Here is a 19,436-nt window from a genome sequence, read left to right as displayed (position 1 = left end):
TTTTTGAAGCCGTTTCTGGTTTACGAGGCAATCGAGCCAAATTTGCTGTCCTTTCTAGAAATTCTTTTACGAATGCTCTAGCAGGCAATAATCTCTCGAAATCAACTTTGTAAATATATGTTCATGCACTAATATTTTAAATGAAGACATACTCTCTGAATATACTGATCGAAGCTTAAAACATCGTAAAAAGTAACACCCTCAATTTTTGATTTAATATAATAATAGTATCCGGTGCAAACCTAGATACAAATACCATTTTCATGGCTGGAACCGTCACTAATGGTCTTTGGGAGGTTTGGAAGGAGGATTATACCAGTTGAAGCCACGGGAGCAGCCACTGAAGACGCATCAGATGAAGGAAGTAATAACTCCTGTATTCCATGAGTAGTTGTCTCCAATCTGGGGATAGCAACACTCATGGTTTTAGGGATTATCATTCCTTCCGCTATATCCTTTCTGGCTTCAGTAGCTGCCTCCGTCACAACACTAGCATACGACTGGCTACGAACAGATTCAGTTCTATCTATGACACTTTCAGAAACTGTTCGTGATACAGTACTCTCAGCAGAAACCGAGGCTTTACGACTAGGAAAGTTTTACCTAGCGCCTTTTTCGTAGATCTCTTGCGTTTCTGCACAGAAACTGACGGCGATGACACAAACTCTTCTAGATCTTGGTACTTCTCAAACATTGAAGAAAAGTTTTCAAATCGGGTCAATAATGAGGAAAATTCGCTTTTTATCGATGTTAACTCCGATCGCAAATCTTTTACAAAATTGTAAAAGTCGGCGGAGTTTTCTACAATGCACGCAGCACCAGCGAACACCAACATTTTCTCTAATTGTATCCAATTGATCAACAATCACGACAGGGTTTGCAGTTTAGAGTTTTTTGAAATATAATGCAATAACATTTTTATAGACAAATATATATATAATTTTTGACATGGAATATGTTTAGCCAACATATCGACTATGTTGTGAAAACAATTTGTTTTTATTTTTTACCGTTGTTACGCCCACAATATCAAAAAAAGAAAATGGTGGTCCATATTACCCGAAGTTACTGTAGCAGACGCAAACCGTTTGGTTGAACCCTTATTTGGTGTAAATCCGATTACTATCCACGCTTCACGCTCATCCAATTTGTAGGTTTGAGTTGATACTAATGATAAAAATCAACATATATATAGTAGTTTTCACTATGCAAAGGCGTCAATAAACCCGATTCTATCCATTTAAACTGCACCTCTATATCAGTGGTTTTAAAAATGCGTATTTCCCATACTCACAAATTCCCATGAGATGACAAGTGGGGGTCATAAATCAAGAAATTGTTTTGATAACAACTTTTTTTCACAACAGCACTTCTCCACAGCATCAATATTTTCCATAGTTGCCTGTCAGTCCGCCAAGTATTCAAAGTGCCAAAGAAAACCAAACCAAACGAACAAACAAAAGAAAGAAAGAAAGCAACACAAACAAAACAACAGTGTGTTTCAAAGTTATGTACGTGTGGTACATGAATGGCTTTATGCCAATTTTCCAATTGGAACATCACGTCTTTGTTGTAGTCACTTAGCCATGGGAATTTCAATAGATGTTGATACTCTCTTCTTACCCCTCGCCATCGTTTTTTTTCATTCATAGGAAAATTAAAATGACCAAAAAAAGTAAAGCAAAAACAAAAAGGAAATATGCCACACAATTGGCCGATATCTAAGCAGACTTGGAGGTATTGGAAGAAAGCCAAAATACATACATACAAACAATAATGACAGATTTTTCAAATTACAAATAATTAAAATAACTACACGAAAGAGGAATGGCGACATGATTTGAATTTTTGATAGAATAAAAGAGAGACAAGGACGAAATCCAATGGATGGGATGGACCTCTTTAGAATTGCTAATATGCTGTTTTTTATTTTAATTTTTATTGACCTAAATAAATGTCATGCATTTGTCTTAGCACCGTTTTATGTTTGCCTTGCGGATGTGGTCTGACGGAAGATAATAAAAAATGCAATTTCCTCATTGCACTTCAATTGTTAAGTGAGGAGGGAGGGCATATCTTGTAGAGCACTTCATCTAATGTTTGGCGTAACGAACGAGGATTAAGACGACGAGAAGTGAACTTAAGATCTTCAGACATTTAAAGATGCATGACGCCGTTACACATATGCCATTGACAGTTGTTGTTGTTTTTGTTATTGTTCCATCATGTCACTGTACACTAAACGGCAACATTTTAGTCGTCATATAATTTTAATATTACATGCAATATATTAGGATCTGCTTCGAAAAACAACAACACAGAATTAACGGAAACGTTTGAATGATTTAAGAAAAAATAAACTACATATGTATATGGATCATGGCTTAATGGCATTATGCACTTATGCAAGGTTTCGTTACCTTTCCGAATTATAATACCGGTACATCAGATTTGACATAATAACCTTTACTTATTATAAGACATAAAATCTCACCCGAAAGTTCGTTAAATAGTGAATATGTTCTTCCGTGTTTGTAATATGCACATTAATGGCTTGTACACCCACAATATATTAGACTCCAATTTTGTTGTAAAATTTCAATATTACATTGTTTATATAAAAATGCCCTAATCTGAAAATAATGTATCAGCATACTGGTGTCCCTTAGGCAACGTTTCAGTTTATAGTTATTGTTGCATTAAAAGGATAAATTGAAGCAGCATTAGTAACATTTTGCAGAGGTCGGCCTGAATTCACACAGCAGTCGTTTACTGCCACATCCATCTGCATAAATTTATCAATCCCATATAGGGTTTCAATTATACTTTTTCTTCTAAGGTAGGTAGGGGTTTCTTCAGCCTGGAGCGATATTCTACTTCATTCCTTTGTGTATGCTGCTGATTTTAGACGCTGCTGCTTTTTAGTATCCACTACATTTCCTCCGCAAGCAATAAGACGTCAATGGCCATAAAAGAAAAGTTTATTCAACCGGTTTTTGTAAATTGCTCTCCTTGGTGGTATGTCTGTCTGTTCTACGAACAGATGCAAAGTGTTTGCTTCTTAGACTAAAGTGAAGTAGAATGGAGTAAAAATGGAGTGTGATTTAGAAGGAGAAAAATACGACGAAGTTTTTAGTGCTTTTGTAGTAAAACGCATTACCTTCTATGAATGAACGTCGTCTTAGCCATATTTACTATTTTTATGAACAAGTTATTAACAATGCCACTTTGAGGCTACAGCGAATGCATTTCGAAATGGGATTGAAACCTTATAAGAGAAAAGTGATGACATGTTAATCGTTTATTTGTTGAGGATGTAAAATGTTGAATATATCTTTAAGAACAAATTATTTACACTATACATTCATATACTTGCAAAGAGGAAAAAGTGAAAACTAAGGCTATGTTTGACTGTGGAAAAACATTATATATGTTAAAAAATAATATCAGAACTTCCGGGTAAAAAGAATTCAGTAATTTCTGCTGATTTTGATAACGGAAATAAGGTTATCCAAAGATAAGTGTCATGTCGCTCTATTTATGAAAGCATTTTTATATAATCTGGAAATCTGCAGCCATACTATACCATATTTACTATCATACTCCCCCTCAAACCATTGGATGTATATTACGGTGTCCAGCACTGGGAATTTGAGCGCTCCTGTTCAGACCAAAAATTGAGCTGAGTATTCAGATTTTAGGCTTGCGTACATGCGACATATGTTTGTAACATATCCTTCATTTATTTCGATTACATTTATTTCATATCAACCTAGAATACCCCGACAGAGGCGAAACACCATTTTTACACCATTGCTCGACTTAGTTCATAATCATTTGATGTAGCGAACTACTATCTTGGCAGGTTTTATAAATTTACTCATTCCTTATAAATTATAATAAAAATATTGGATTCAGATTATTTTTTCAAATGTATTTGCACACTTTATGGGGTTTCATGCTATTTCCAAAATTAAATCAATATTTTAATATAAACATAAATGCATTTTACATTTAGTGTATGGTTGGAAGTTGTAAGTGTACGATGACATGAAACAACAATAAAGTCATTGCTGTTATTACAACAAAGTTAAAAAAAATAGTTTTGCAATACACAATGCAATTTCATTGAAAACTACAATCATGGCACTGTGGTGGTCCCCTACAATGCGATTTTCTTTAAATGGATGTTGGTTTTAGTTTCATGCCATGCCTGTCCCCTAAGTAGACGTTTACGCACCATTAAATGATTTAGCCCATCTCCCACTCTGTCCTTGTCAATGCTATAGCGGTTGTTGGACAGATTGTCGTCGTCGTCGTCAGATTATCTTGGTTGTGTATGAGTTCGTCGTTTTTTTTTTGGAGACTATAAGTCGGTCTGTTTGCAAACTGGTTATTATTCTCAGGCTGCTGTGTGCCTGGATTGCCTTGGACGATTTTCATTATACAGTTGTAATGAAGCAAAACGCCTAGAGTGAACCACACATGCCAGCAGATGACAGAGAAGACATGTACCGAGTATGTATGTGGCTTGAAACTTGTATTTGTTTTGATTTTATTTTCCGTGCCACTTTACAAAAAATAGTTTTGTTATTATTACAAACAATTTAAGTTATGAATTGCATGGAATTGTGGAACTGGACAAGTATTTGAGATTAACCCCCATAGGGTGGTGGTGTTGAAACTGCAGACGTTTTTTTTCTTGTCCAGTGATTCATTAACATGATAACATTTGTTAATTTTATTATTACTTTGGAGAATGTGTAACTTATATTCTGTTTGACAGCTTATACATCGGTAATTTTCGATTGCTCTTCGCCGGCATTAGTGGGTTAATACTTTACTCTGCAATATCTACCATTTATGTTCTGTACATCAACTTAGTCTGGGAAAGCAATCTTATATTTTCTTTATGCTTTAGATATTCAACCTCAACCTACTTTCAATGACATGAAATGCTTACGCGTAAACAAACACATAAGTAGCTGCCATTTTCTACAGTTTGAGGCGTGATAAAAATATATAGCGGTTTAGGCATTGAATAATCCTCTTCAAATTCGAAAACGCGAATTAATATTTCTTTTTACATTATTTATTGGAAGAACTCTTCAACTTTCATTAAGGTCTTGTCCTTATATGTTCGAATATTAAAATGTTGGCTGGCAGATCATGTTAAAACTTCAATTTTGTATTATTGTATTTTTAATATACCTCTAGACTTTTTCAACAATTTTGAGGCCTACATTGGAACGTGAAATATCCCCTTTGTCATTATTTTTTTAAATATCTAGCTATTCTTCATCTCTTTAAAGTGACATTAAACCATACCACAAAAAAGCACTGTTCTTATTAAATGTTTACTCACTGCAGGTTGTTTCTTTTTATTTGAATACGTTGCTGTTGTGGAAAACTTAAGGTGTGTATTTGTATTTAGGAAAATTGCATTGCATAACGGAGGGTGTTTTATTTTCAGCTCACTACTCACCAATCCGGTATAATTAAAATTTTCAATTTGGGTCAGTTGCTGTTGCTTGTGAAATATCTACACTTAATCGCATAACGCCGACTTGTGCATTTGAATACAGGAATTATTATTGCGTTTTTTTTAATGTGAGGAAGCTTGCTGTGTTATGGATACATTGTCGCATTTCAATTACATGTATGTTGGTGTACAAAAGTGGAGTGTAGGCAGACCGACAGACATTCCTTGCATAAATATTTTTAATTCGTTGTGTGCCAAAAAACATGCGTTTAGCGAATTAAATAAAAGTATATGTGTGTGTTTTTTTTTTTATAGAAATTAAAGACTTTTTATGAAATTTTGGCTAGACAAAGTAAAAATAGAATTCGGCAGTATTGGTATAGAAAACAGCCCATTTATATATATATTACATTACTTTGGTGTGTCTAAGTATTTCGGATATTTTTCATAACTCCAAAATATCTTGATACATCTAATACTAACTTTCCAGAAAAGAACAAGTTATGACCAGGTTCACAATTTAAAACTTTATCACAATTTTTTTTTATAATTGGCCTTGTCAATATGCATTAAATTTATCATACAGAATACTTGAAGTGTGTTTTACATGACAATAGTTCTAATTAATATCATTGGCTGATGGATGAGCATATATGTTTATTGAGGGGATGTATGGTAATTGTGGTCAAAATTCTTGAATGGTTCAATATGTAATCAGCGATATGATAAGGCAAGATCTACATATGAAATACCTTGAGAGGTGGCTTTACTATCTTTTAAAGGTCATTAACCTTCCACCGTTAGACAGAATCCATTCGTCCGTTACATCAATAGATGTTGTAATCCATTTTTAATTGGAAGCGGTTCCGTTAAGTGGGTTTTATACCATTAACAGGTATTAACAATTGATGCTAGATTTGTCCATAACAAATTATTGAAATTTTTAAATCATAAATTCGTCGTCATTTTTTAATTCAATCCCTATGTCGTTTAGAGGCAAATTGCCTTCAAAGCTTCGAAACAATTTGTCCCCATTTATCGCATGACATACCTCGTATTATTGTGTGTGTACAATGCATTTCTAAAAATAAAATTCATTTTCAACGAAACAGATGTTACAATAGAATAGGCCGATGTATGTCGGGAATCTTGATGTCAGAACAGTTCACATTTCTGTCATTAGTGAATGCGACATCAACACCGCAACTATCGATTGGAACGTAATACGTGTTTTTTGTTCATGAAATGGAAAATTAACACATTATTAAAATAAGTTAATTTTAATATAACATTTTGTTCCTTGTATCCAGTAGTCATAATGTTTATGTTCCCTATGTTATATTTTTCATTCGATTGAAAATATAACATGTTGATCTAGATATTTATTCGTTTTAACCACATTTACACCTTTGTTTGTATTCGAAATGTTTGCTATTTATAAATATGCACATTTATAAATACTATTTCAAAGACGACAACAAAACGTGCATATCATCAACAAAACGTGCATATCATCAATGTATATAAAACACGATTATAGAAATATTCACTTCCTTTATTGTTTGAATAAAAACAAACCGTTTTTCTCGATTCACATTTAATTTTAACAACAAGGAAATTTCTGAAAATGACAATAAACAACAAGAAGGATTGACTGCATTCAGTTTATAAACAAATGTTTGTTTACAATTTCCATTTTCCATGTGTCTATTTGTTTTTAAACCATTCCTTTCCTTTTCTCTTTTTAGATCTATCGCGCAATCGATTTTGCGAATTACCCGAAGAGATCACGACATTTTCATTTTTGGAAACATTGTTGTTGTATCACAATACCATACGCAGCATACCCGAATCGGTGAAACATTTAACATCGCTAACATATTTGGATTTGCGTAGCAATCAATTGTCATCATTGCCACGTGAATTGTGTTTCCTGCCACTGCAAGTATTGCTCGTATCGAATAATCGTTTGACCGCACTACCCGATGAATTGGGTCGCATGGATCGTCTGACCGATTTGGATGCGTCGTATAATCAGTTGACAACATTACCGGCGCGCATTGGAGAGCTGAGATCGTTACGATCATTTTCACTGCGCAGCAATCAATTAATGTATTTACCTCGAGGTGAGTGTCCGTCAAGGGGCTGTGTGTGTATTATGTTTCGATTGTGGGATTAATGTTGTTTGTTGTTGTGTCTGTTTCAGAATTAACTTGTCTCACATTGGTTTCATTAGATGTATCCAATAATCGCATTTCTAGTCTACCTCTTGAAATTCGCCAGATGTCAACGCTGGTCGAAATAAATCTAGAAAATAACCCTATGACATCTCCACCAGCTAGTGTAAGTATTTAAAGATTATTTTTGGGAATAATTTATGGCAATGAATAAGTTCGAGAAATGGGGAAATTGTTTTCGAATTGTATAAAGAGCTGAAAATATCGAATTTTAAAAATATGAGGAGTTTTTATATTTCAGTGCACAAACGGTTTACTGATAATGAAAAGTTGAGAAAAGCGAAGATGAAATGCATGTTGTTTTTAAAATCTCTTTTAACTTTAAAAGTAGATTGATTATTTTATATTGTAAAGCTGAATATATAATATTAAGAAATTTTAAAAACAGCATACATTCCATCATCTTCTTTCTCGACTTATCGTTTTAGGGAGTTAATCGATGTGTGCACTGAACAGATCATATAGCTATTTGTTTCTATCAATCTGACCTTGATGTACTAGATTTTAGTTTGTATTCGTATTAAGAAGGAACGAACAAATTTAAAAATTACAAATATGATGATCAATTACCACCCCAGAGTGCCAAGTTATAGCCAATTCCCACGAAGAACATGACTGAAATCAATTGAAACCCGAATTGCTTGATTTTAAATAAGTTTCTTGTAAAATGTCGATAAACTTCCACTTGTGAATGGCCCTCTTGCAAATCAGCTTGCTGCTGATAAATTCTGGTCAACATTTATCAAAACCTTAATGGACTGATGGTTAGGTTTCGAGTTATCAAATTACTTATTTATAAACATTGTTTCATTATAGCTATGTGTTCGTGGTCTGGTTCATGTTTTTAAATATCTGGAGACGCAGGCTACCAAAGATGAGAAAGGGTCACGGGCAGGTGGTAACTATGATGGGTATACAACTCTACGACGAGCACCACGTAATCAGGCGGGCGGAAATGTTGTTGATACACATCGCCATGGCAGACATCATGTGGATTCCGGTTATAGTACATGTGATGGCATCGATAAAAGATGGTCTCATGATATGCCAAGTAAGATGAAAATGTTTAATTATTTCATCAACTGGAATTAATTATATACATATTTTGTTATAGTTAAATCTAAAGCGGATTCTCCCAAAGTTTTAACGCCTACAACACCACCACTGGCAAAGGCGACATTAGTTACTCCAGATCTCATGGATTCATCATTAACATCGAGCACAAGCACTATAGTAGATGAATCACTTAGTGTATCAGCGGCTGTGGTTAAACCTCTGAATATGGAAAGTCAGTCTACGGAGAATTTAGCGAGTTCTCCACTCAAAACCAATAAAGATGAGAACCGTATGACAAACAATGTATCACCGCAATTGCATAACAACTACCATAGCCACAATATCTCAGGTTCCAGTAATGGATCCACACCAGATCTCGACGATGGTATGATCGATCATCATGAACTGCAACAGCAACAATTGTCACAAACAAATTCCAAACAAGATGATAAGTTTAATAAGAATTTAGGGAATGTACAGACTTATAGGTAAGATATTGCACAATATATGCATGAATAAGTTTGCTCTAACTCTGTTACAACTTTATATTTGCAGAGAATATAAAGAAGCTCTCAAACAGCAACGCAGTCAGGAAGTTTATAAAATCAAAGAACAAAAGCATATAAACGACTCCAATGAACAGCATCATCTACAATCGAATAATTCAGCTGTTGTGCCCCCAAATAATCAAGCCCCTGCCAATGATGACATGGAAATCCGGCTGAATGGCAACACGCAAACTGCACCAGTGCCAAAATCCATAATGAAAAATAGTGCCAACAATACGAATGGTTTAACCAACGCTTCAGTAGCCACAACGAATGGCGATGATATTGTAGTCATACCAAAGAAACCCATACAAAAGGTTATACCCTCTAGGAATACCGAACTGATGTCAGCGACAGTGAAGAACGAATTATCTGCAACCAATAACACAAATGGCGATTGTATTGGCTATGTAAAGCCAAGTAGTCCTATGAAAATGGTCAATGGTACTTCAAATGGGAGTATAAATACGGCCACAGTATCAGGTGTTGGAGTGGGTATTTTAACGAATAATAATAAGTTCACAACAACGACTGCAGGAAGTGGCATTAGCAACAGCAGCAGTAACAATAAATTGGTGGCAACTGGAAAGCCACATCGGTAAGACGGTTTTAGTAAGTGTGTAAAGCTGAATTATTAGATTATCATTCTTATTTAGCACTGTTACTTGGAATCATGATATACCACCAGAAAAGTTGAGTTTTACCATGCGTCGGGAGTTTGATCGGCAACGAGAAGAGATTGAATTAATGACACAATTACGAAGTGTATGTACATCTCATTATTATTTATTCCATACTGAAATTTAATAACAATAATATTTGTTTTTGTAGATTATTGAAACCCGTTTGAAAATGACCCTACCCGAAGACATTGCATCGGCATTAACAGATGGTGTTATATTGTGTCATCTGGCAAATTATGTAAGACCTCGTTCAGTGGCCAGCATTCATGTTCCCTCGCCAGGAGTAGTGAGTTTTTCCAATACCATAAATTACACAATAAATTATGAAATTGCTAAACGATTGTCATTTGTATATTTTGTTTTGCAGTCGAAGTTAACTATGGCTCGATGTCGTCGAAATGTGGATAATTTTTTGGAAGCATGTCGCAAAATTGGCGTTGATGAGGTGAGTACAGTTATATTACAATTGTTTCTGTTTTCCTTTTAAACGCATTCCATTCTGTTATTAACATGTCCTTTTAACAAATTCTAACATATTATGCCCATACAAACAAACATATGTTTGGGCATTTACATTGAATGGCTTTAGTTTTTAATTAAGAAATCATAGCAAACAAAATAATACAAATAATAATAATTTTTCAAAGACATTTTATTGTAGTTTGAATTTTATTGATTTATGTGTAGTTCGATTGTTGCTAATATCTTCTATAATTTGAAATAATGGGAAATAATGTAGTTTAAAATATTATACTAGTTTTGTTGGAATATCAGCTTTGGGACATTTGCATGAGAATATATTTCATTTAGGTACAAGTGAAAATTGAAACTGAAATGTATATAGTACGAGAGCAAGATGATTTTTTTAGTATAAAGTTTTTAAAATAATAATAATTATGAATTGACTAATGAACTTAAATAAGAGCTAAAAATGTATAGCAAGCAGAAATATAAGACAAATGTAATCACATCATAATTTAAAAACAACTCACCATCTTTATTTCTTGTCTACGTATTTTCAATTATTTAGTGCTTGTAACTTACAATTAGAAAAGCGCAATATAAATAGGAAACTTCATTCTATGATGATAAGGAAATCTTTGGAATGTTACAATGCTATGTTAATGGTATTTATTCCGAAGAAGAGCCTTTCCTACATAACATTTGTCATCTACATAGAAAATGCTCTATCGATCCAGTTCTATTTCATCCTCACATAAACAGCAGTATTCCACTCCATTTATTTTCAAATTGACTCGTTTTTCCCTGTGATTACAATGATATAGATTTCGAAGTTCTGCACTCCGGCCAGCTTTCTTGTAATAAATCTTGTGGACTTTGCCAATCTGCATATAGGAAGACTGTGACACGCATCGAGCGAACTAATCAGACCTTTCATTCCGAGTTATTTCGCTATGTTCTGGAACCCACCAAGAAAGAATAACGACTCGTAGTAAGTCATGTAGATCAACTGTACAGTCATGGACCGCTTTGTCGATTTCGTGATTTTTAAGAGTTCTGCTTGAAAGGCGCAAAAAGTTCGTTAATTTTATTTGATTTTTTTATAGTCCTTCATAGTAAATACATACGCCAGTGCCTTCTTCCATCTTGGATGACAGACCAGCTATCGTGTAGATTCAGTAAATAAATAAATTTAAAAAACTGTTCGTCTGTTTTGATAGCTCGTATGTGTAGTTAAATGCTCTTGAAAATTTATCCTGAATATACGATATACGAATTGTTGCTATATTCGTGCTATATGACAAGCTATTCATATTCAAATTTAGGCCACGCCATTGTATACGACTATCTTCTTATTTACTAGATTCTTTCGTTACTTTGTCTGGCGTATACATTATTAGCATTGGCAAACTCCTTATCTCGATAATTATGTAGTACTGAGAGTAACAAACATGAAACATGCTCAAAGCTTTTAAAGTGTGTCTTGAAGACTGCAGTAAATTTCCATATGTTGTAAAAAGTAATATTTATGTTAATAAATTACATATTTCTTATGAAAAATATATTATGAAAATCGTTGGAATCGATAAGTTGAAATTTGATTATTAGTATTTAAACACAAAAAATATATATTTTGTGCCTAAAAGTAGGCAATGTTTCATGTCTCTGCAATATCACAACAGATAAAATCCAATTTATGTAGATAAGATACTTTCAAAGTAATATAAAAGTAAGTTCTTCACTTGTATTCTATTCATGCAAGAAACTAAACTATTTTCAAATTTTTATATTGTATAGAGTGTTTTCTTTAGTAATAAATGCAACAAAAATAAAGACTAAAGCTATTCATGTAAACACCCAATATTATCATTATATGGAATTAAAATACCCTGCCCCACCTCACAACTCCTCACTTAAAGAAATAGTTGTATGACAAAATAGTTTACAAATGAATCTGTTATTTGGTGTTGGTTGCAGGAGTTGATTTGCTCCTGTGCGGATGTTGTACCCCTCTATGACAATGGTGTTGATGATGAAGATGCAGTTGATGGCGGTGACAATAGTACGCAGCAATGTGGTGACAGCAACGTTCGAAAGAATGACTTTCAAGAAAATAATAATCAAAACGATTTAAATTTTTCAATCAATGACCAACAACGACAAACAGTCGTACAGCCACAACGCAAAGAACTACCAAATATTACTGCTGTTTTAAAAACAGTTGCTGCTCTAATTGCTTTGGATATGAATCCTCATCATCAGAATGTTACAAATTTGCAACAGCAACACGACTTTCAAATGAAATTGCAACAATATGAAAAGAAACAGCTAAAATTGAAGCTAGACAAAGAAGACAAACGGCGTTGTGTTCTCTTGGAGGAAGTCGAACGAGAACAGGAGGAAGAAAAAGAAATGAAAGTGCTGCAACAAATGAAGGGCAAACAATCGCAGCCAGAAGAGCAAAAACAATTTACTGCAACTTGCACCAAAGAACAGATGATGAGGGAATTTGAAAAATCCAATTTTGAACAATTCAGTCGTTACGATAGTAACAGAAATGTTGATGATGGTGATGATCATAAACATCGTGATTACATTGTGTATCATGATGATGAAAAGCAGCAACAGCAGCAGCTACGTCAACCAAAAGTTCATACATCTCTTGGTAACTTTTATCGCCATTGTAAATTGAAAACGTTTCAAAAAATAAAACTGAATCTCATAACACACCATGGCAATACGTCGGATAATTTCGGTGGTTCTTCGGAATTGAATACAACAACGACATTACAAACCATTGTTGAAACCGACAACGATGTTATCTCTGGCATTGGCGGTGGTTATACTGGATCGTCCACAAATACATCTGGCCTCTATCAAATAGTGGACGAGAAATACAATAACGAATTGTCACTAAAGGTCATAAGTTCCTTGAACGAAATGTCGGGATCACAAACACCTAACAAATATCAACTGTTGGAATTGCCTTCTACGGAGAAGAATAATGCCGAGAAGCCATCTCTAACAACAGCCACTTCAGTGTCCAAACGTATAGAGTTCTTTGAACATGCCAATATACCTAATGGCGGTATAATCAAACCAAAATCAAACATCTACAGTATTTATCGTGTCAATGAAGCAGCCGTTGAATCCGAGAAGAAATTATTAACCAAAGAAGTCTTGCTAAAGGAAAAGGAAGCTGGATCTTCCATATTTATGCTGAGACATGATTCACACACGTTAACCATAATTTTGTCTTGTGTTTTTATTGTGACATTTTTATTGTTGATTTTCTTCCCACTACCGGGATAAGTAAGGGGATTTGTTCAGGGATTGTCGTATGAAAAGAATCCCTGATAGAATACGTTTTCTATTCGATTTATTTAGCCGCTGCATTGCCATTTTAGCTTAATGCCAATTTAATATTGAACAATGATTGAAATCATAAATGTGTAACACACACACATGCATACACGTTCGAATAGCTGAAGTATAATTTTTTTACAAATGCTGCTTTTATTCTCTATCAATGAGTCAAGTATACAATAATTTAATATTTATTAGAGGCTGCTTCCATTTTAAGCAAAGTACTTAAATAATTTATAATATTTACAATACAAAATTAAGAAATGAACTTATAATCATTTTATTATAACGATGAATAACGAATTTTATTAAATAGTAATTTATTCTATTTCAATATTTATTGTAATTTTTAAGTAATTATATTCCCAAATGAACAGAAGACACAACATAACTATATATACTAATATATACAACACGAATGCATTTATACATGAAAAAAACTATAATATTAACAGACATACACAGACACTAAATCCAAAGACTTGAACTGAATTAAATTAAACATATATATAAATATTCCATTTTATAATTTCCTTAATATAGTTTCACCAATGAAACTCTAAACCAGAAAAACGAACCAAACAAACTATATATTAAAACTTATAACCGATTCTTGTTCAGTATTAAAAAAAAACAACAAATTACAAATTTTGTATGGTTTATTTAAAGTGTTTGCATATTTTCAATTTAGTTAAATACCAATAAAAGAGAATGACACGAAATAGGTACATGGATTCGCCAAAAGGCTCTTAGATTTTAAAATACAAATGAATCTCGAAAATTTTTCAAACACTTTTTATACAATTTGTATCTCCTAATTGATACCTATGAGCATTATTTTATTTATATTAATACAACTAAAATTGAAAAAGTTTGATTTTTATTTGTAAATTTTAATACTATTAACACGTTTTCTTGTTGTTTTTATTTCTTTAAACAATTTTAGATTATAAATACACATTTTTTTTTTACAATTTGAAATGTGACGTTAATCTCTCGTCTACCCCATGAATTGAAAAACAAACGATTGAATCTGATTTTATATGAAAAATTAACTATATACATTTATTTAATTGTATACTGAATTTATTCACTAATTTAAGTATATTACGTACTCTGTTTAAACTTCCTTTAGACTGAATGAAAAAATAACGTAAATAAAATGATCAAAAAGAAGGTTTAACTAAAAAGCAGGGAAAGTGTTTACTAGAATTGTAGTAGCTGATGCCAAGAACTAAAAAAAACGAAAAAAAACAAAATTAATATTTAAATGGAATCATATTGAACATAGTTTTCACATCCTTTGCACCAATTTATATACACAGATATAAGTATGAATGCATACAACAACAGAAACAAGCAAAGAAACAAAACGTAACAATCTGAAAATATTCGAATACACAGTGCCTTAATATTGAAAGTTGTTAATGGTCACGGTCAAAATAGTTGGCGTTCATTAATTTTATAGTGAATGCGTGATCTGTGAACATTTTAGAAATGAGTGATGCAACAAAAGAAATTGGAACCTTGACTAATGTGTTAACTTAGAATTGCCAAACTGAATCCCCTTGGAATCTTATCAATATGATTTCATTGCTAATTACATACATACACACATACATAAATATATATTTTTATATAATAACACTTAACACAAAAACTAACATTCCTCTAATTTCATAGAAAATAAAAAAAAAATAAAACGACAAATATTGAAATCAAATATCTTTAAGAGAATTCGATATAGCTTTTAGTAGAAATAGAATATAAATATAAATGAAACGGAAAATTGAAAAAAGAACCAATATTGTTCTAATGAATTTTATTACGGCACTTCCCATACACAGATATTTATAAATAAAATAATATATATATTTTACAAAATAACAAAAATCTTGCATTTATGAGAAAAAATTCAACTATTTATCAAAACTATACATATACACATAACACTGCGTAACAAATTTTCTATTGTGAAAATATTACCGAGCGCGATTACAAATGAAAATGAAAGTACATTAATAATTTTGAAAAAAAATAAAATTGATATAGAAAAAGTTTTAAATGGTCGAATTTTTTAAAAAACTAAAATGGAGTAGTTCAAATTCAATTAAATTTTTTTTAATGAAAGTACATTTTTTTATATTTGTGAATTTAAAAAAAAAATAATAATAAATAAAATTGATTTTTTATAGAAAAAGTTTTAATCGGTATAATATTCTTTAGGCCGCTTAATACGATAAATTTTATATTTAATTGTGAAATGTAGCTAAAATGAAGATATATAAATAAATAAATAAATAAATATCGCTAAATGTGTCCAGTAAGAACATTCTATTGGTTCTCTGTTAAATTTTAGTAAGAATTCATTTCATAAATTAAAAAAAAAATAATTAAATAAAAAATAAATTAAAGCTTGATTTAAATTCAATCAAGATAAAATTCTATATATTGTCTTTGGATTTTTTTTCTACACTATATATATATATATATATAATGTACTTTTTTATAATTCATTTGTGAAAATTTGTCTCGTGTTACATAGTGTAATACGATAATACAATAATGTTTTATTTATATAAACAATATATATATATATATTGTCAATACAATATATGTATGTATGGATTTAATACATAGCTTAGTACATTTTTAGATAGTATTACAAACTTGTCCCAAAAAAGCATACGAAACAAAAAATTCTTGTACTAATATAGTACATTTGCATTTATTTATTTAACACGCTATTATATAACAGCTAATAATCAATGAATTATTAATACACACACGTATACACCAATATAAAAACACAATCGTATTTATTCTATAAGCGAAATGTTCTGTATAACAACAAATAATATATGAACTAATTTTGATACTAAATATATGAATAAAAAACCAACAAACTTATGTTATTGAATTTTATTATATGGTTTGTGCAAATAATCAATAATTAATGAAAATAGTTCCAATATTCCCTTCTGTTCTGTACTAGAATAATTAAAAAGCGTTTCCATAGTCGCGTTTACGTCAACAATACTTGTAAAATTATTTAAAATTTCGGAACTAAAGATGACAAAGCTATAGGTTGCAGATTACCCCTTTTCGTGTGTCATCTAATAAGTTCTGATATAACTTTCACTTGTAATATGAACATTTGACTTTGAACTTCGTTAAAGAATTCAAATTATTTCATTTATAAAAATCAATCTACAAGTGTTAAGATTTTAAGAAAGATAATTCGAATTGCAATCTCGTTATAAAAATGATGACATAAAAATTAACTAATTGATATACTTAAAACTGATTTCTGCAAATTCATGAACAGAGCCTATTTACACATATTTGTAACAAACTGTCTGTCTCGGTCACACAATTAGAACTTCGACTGCAAACAAACTGGCGAAAATTCGTACGTAAGTAAAAAGAAAGACAAAATTTATAATTCGTTCTTGTTCTTATCATCAATATTTAATTACTACAAATGTAGATACGGCAGGAAAAAACTGTAAAATCAAAAAGGTCGCGTGAGTGATCCAGAACAATCCATCGCAAAAAGGACAGGTCAAATTTTGAAAGTGCAGTAATAATGCCTCATATTTCTTATTTATGCAAAGAATATTTAATGTTCACACAATTCGCAGAGTTTTCTCATTATTATCAATGATGTCTAAAGTCATGTATAGTTGAAGTCGCGTGAGTGTAGGCTATTTTGTGGCTTTAATCTCAAAAGATAAAAACCGGAGGCCCTTAATTTTTTTTACCATAATACCATGATAATACTCTTAAAATACTCAAAAAATTATTTAAAATATGTTGGGAGTTCAAAAGAAATAAACTTATACTTTGAAAGTTGCAGAATCATTGACCAGTATAAGCACAAAATGTGCAGAAACGGTTTTCCGATAGTACAGATTTTAATTGTAGTCTGTTGTTCTTATTGAATGTGCAATGGTTCAGTAAGTATATTGAAGTATACTTTTCATCATAGAAAAGAGACAGACTATATTAGTTATAACATTTGTGGCATGTCATCGTGCTTGGGGTTCTTATTACGTAACAATAAATCAATATATTAGTATAGCCTTTTAAAATGGTACTACACGTTTTTAGGTATTTACCTTAAATTGCCTGTTTAATGTAAAATAAAAATTCCAAATTTTACCATCCATTTTTAATATATAAATAAAATATTTTTTTTATCAATCATTCAATAACACCCAACTTTTCCACGATATTCCTATCATTTCAGAATTTAATTTGTTGTGCTGCTGATGTGCTCGAAGGTAAAGGTGCTGTCCAAGTGGCCATAACTGTCTGTGAACTATTCCGTCTGCATAGTGGCAATATACAAAATTCCAAATCACCAACGAGAGCAAATCGTGCCGCTCTAACACCCTCACCAATTGTTTAGACAGTATACTAGTCTGATCCCGATCCTTCCCACATCCACATATGCCATATATTTTTTTCAATATCCAGCCACGGGGAAGTAACATAGGTTCCTTAACATTTGGAAAATTTCACAAAGAAATTATGTTTTGTTGTTGTGAAACACAAATGGAAACTTCAAGTATTGTGAATTGTTGTGAAGGCAAAGAAAATTTGCTGCCATTTATAAAAACGTACATCGAGTTCAACGGATGCGAATGCAGATACGAAGAAAGAGTGATGGCTCGTTGACGTCGAAACAATATGAAATTCGATTTTCAATTTAAGCTTAGTACAATTTTTATTTACACCTTTTTTTATACATCGTTTTATTATTTTCGTTTTTCATATTTGTGTAAATTATTTTTTTAATGAAGACTTTAGTTCTGTATTTTTAAGTAGTCTTGGTTTTGTTTGTAATATTTACGATAAACAAAGATAAAGTGGAACAAATCAAACTCAAATCCTGTAAATACATGACACCAAAAATATACTGAATTATATAGACTAAAATAGTTATAGTGCATAGAAGATAGTACGTGTTACTATAAACGAATATATAACAAGGGGTATTGTACGTGCGTCGTACATACAATTATGCTTATACACACATATTTATAGTATGATATTTATATAAATAAACAAGAAATGAATTTAATCACGTCAAGACATTCATTCACCGCCCACAGTCGAATAGAACACATCTAGTTATAATTTTAACTTAAAACACACACTGACACATCGTTTAACTTAACTTTGGCTTAGAAATGTATTCAGAAATCACAAAACATTCAAAAAGTCAATGATGTGAAGTATAAAAAGGAAAATAACAATAGAAACAAATTGAGAAAATCAACGAAAGTCATATACATAGCTTTTTAAAACATATAAAGTCGGCTTAATACATAAACCTTTTATACACCATACATTTATTTTGAGGAAAAACAATGTGACACCAAAAGCCTAGGTAATCCTTATTTTCTAATGTGGTCTGTTACTTATAACAAATTGTTACTTTCACCTAATAACTAAACATTTAGTATGAAAATGATTCACGTATTGGGCCGATTATAAATATATACTTTTTTATTTTCATTTTGTTTATTATTTTTTTATAACTTTATTACAAATATGTTAGTCATTGTAATAGTTTTTTATATATTTTTTTTTA

At 31.7% G+C, this 19,436-nt stretch overlaps 1 protein-coding gene across 1 annotated transcript in view; it reads left to right on the top strand.

Moving 5' to 3' along the window:
- The window catches only part of LOC133331804 (leucine-rich repeat and calponin homology domain-containing protein), a 30,396-nt gene extending 12,148 nt beyond the window's left edge, over positions 1 to 18,248 (top strand). Inside the window, exons 2-12 of the mRNA XM_061540179.1 lie at positions 7,231 to 7,608; positions 7,689 to 7,825; positions 8,536 to 8,770; positions 8,834 to 9,263; positions 9,331 to 9,921; positions 9,980 to 10,088; positions 10,155 to 10,292; positions 10,374 to 10,451; positions 12,446 to 13,752; positions 16,475 to 16,478; positions 18,087 to 18,248. Of these exons, the coding sequence (XP_061396163.1) occupies positions 7,231 to 7,608; positions 7,689 to 7,825; positions 8,536 to 8,770; positions 8,834 to 9,263; positions 9,331 to 9,921; positions 9,980 to 10,088; positions 10,155 to 10,292; positions 10,374 to 10,451; positions 12,446 to 13,752; positions 16,475 to 16,478; positions 18,087 to 18,248 (3,569 nt within the window). The remainder of the gene's footprint in view (positions 1 to 7,230; positions 7,609 to 7,688; positions 7,826 to 8,535; positions 8,771 to 8,833; positions 9,264 to 9,330; positions 9,922 to 9,979; positions 10,089 to 10,154; positions 10,293 to 10,373; positions 10,452 to 12,445; positions 13,753 to 16,474; positions 16,479 to 18,086) is intronic.
- Positions 18,249 to 19,436: the final 1,188 nt, after the last annotated feature.

Source organism: Musca vetustissima, unplaced genomic scaffold, assembly GCF_032173495.1.
Source record: "Musca vetustissima isolate MV318-11 ecotype Yass unplaced genomic scaffold, APGP_CSIRO_Mvet_v1 utg1603, whole genome shotgun sequence".
Classification (NCBI taxonomy): domain Eukaryota; kingdom Metazoa; phylum Arthropoda; class Insecta; order Diptera; family Muscidae; genus Musca; species Musca vetustissima.
The sequence above is the reverse complement of the archived record's forward strand: the minus strand, read 5'-3'. Positions and strand labels throughout refer to the sequence as shown.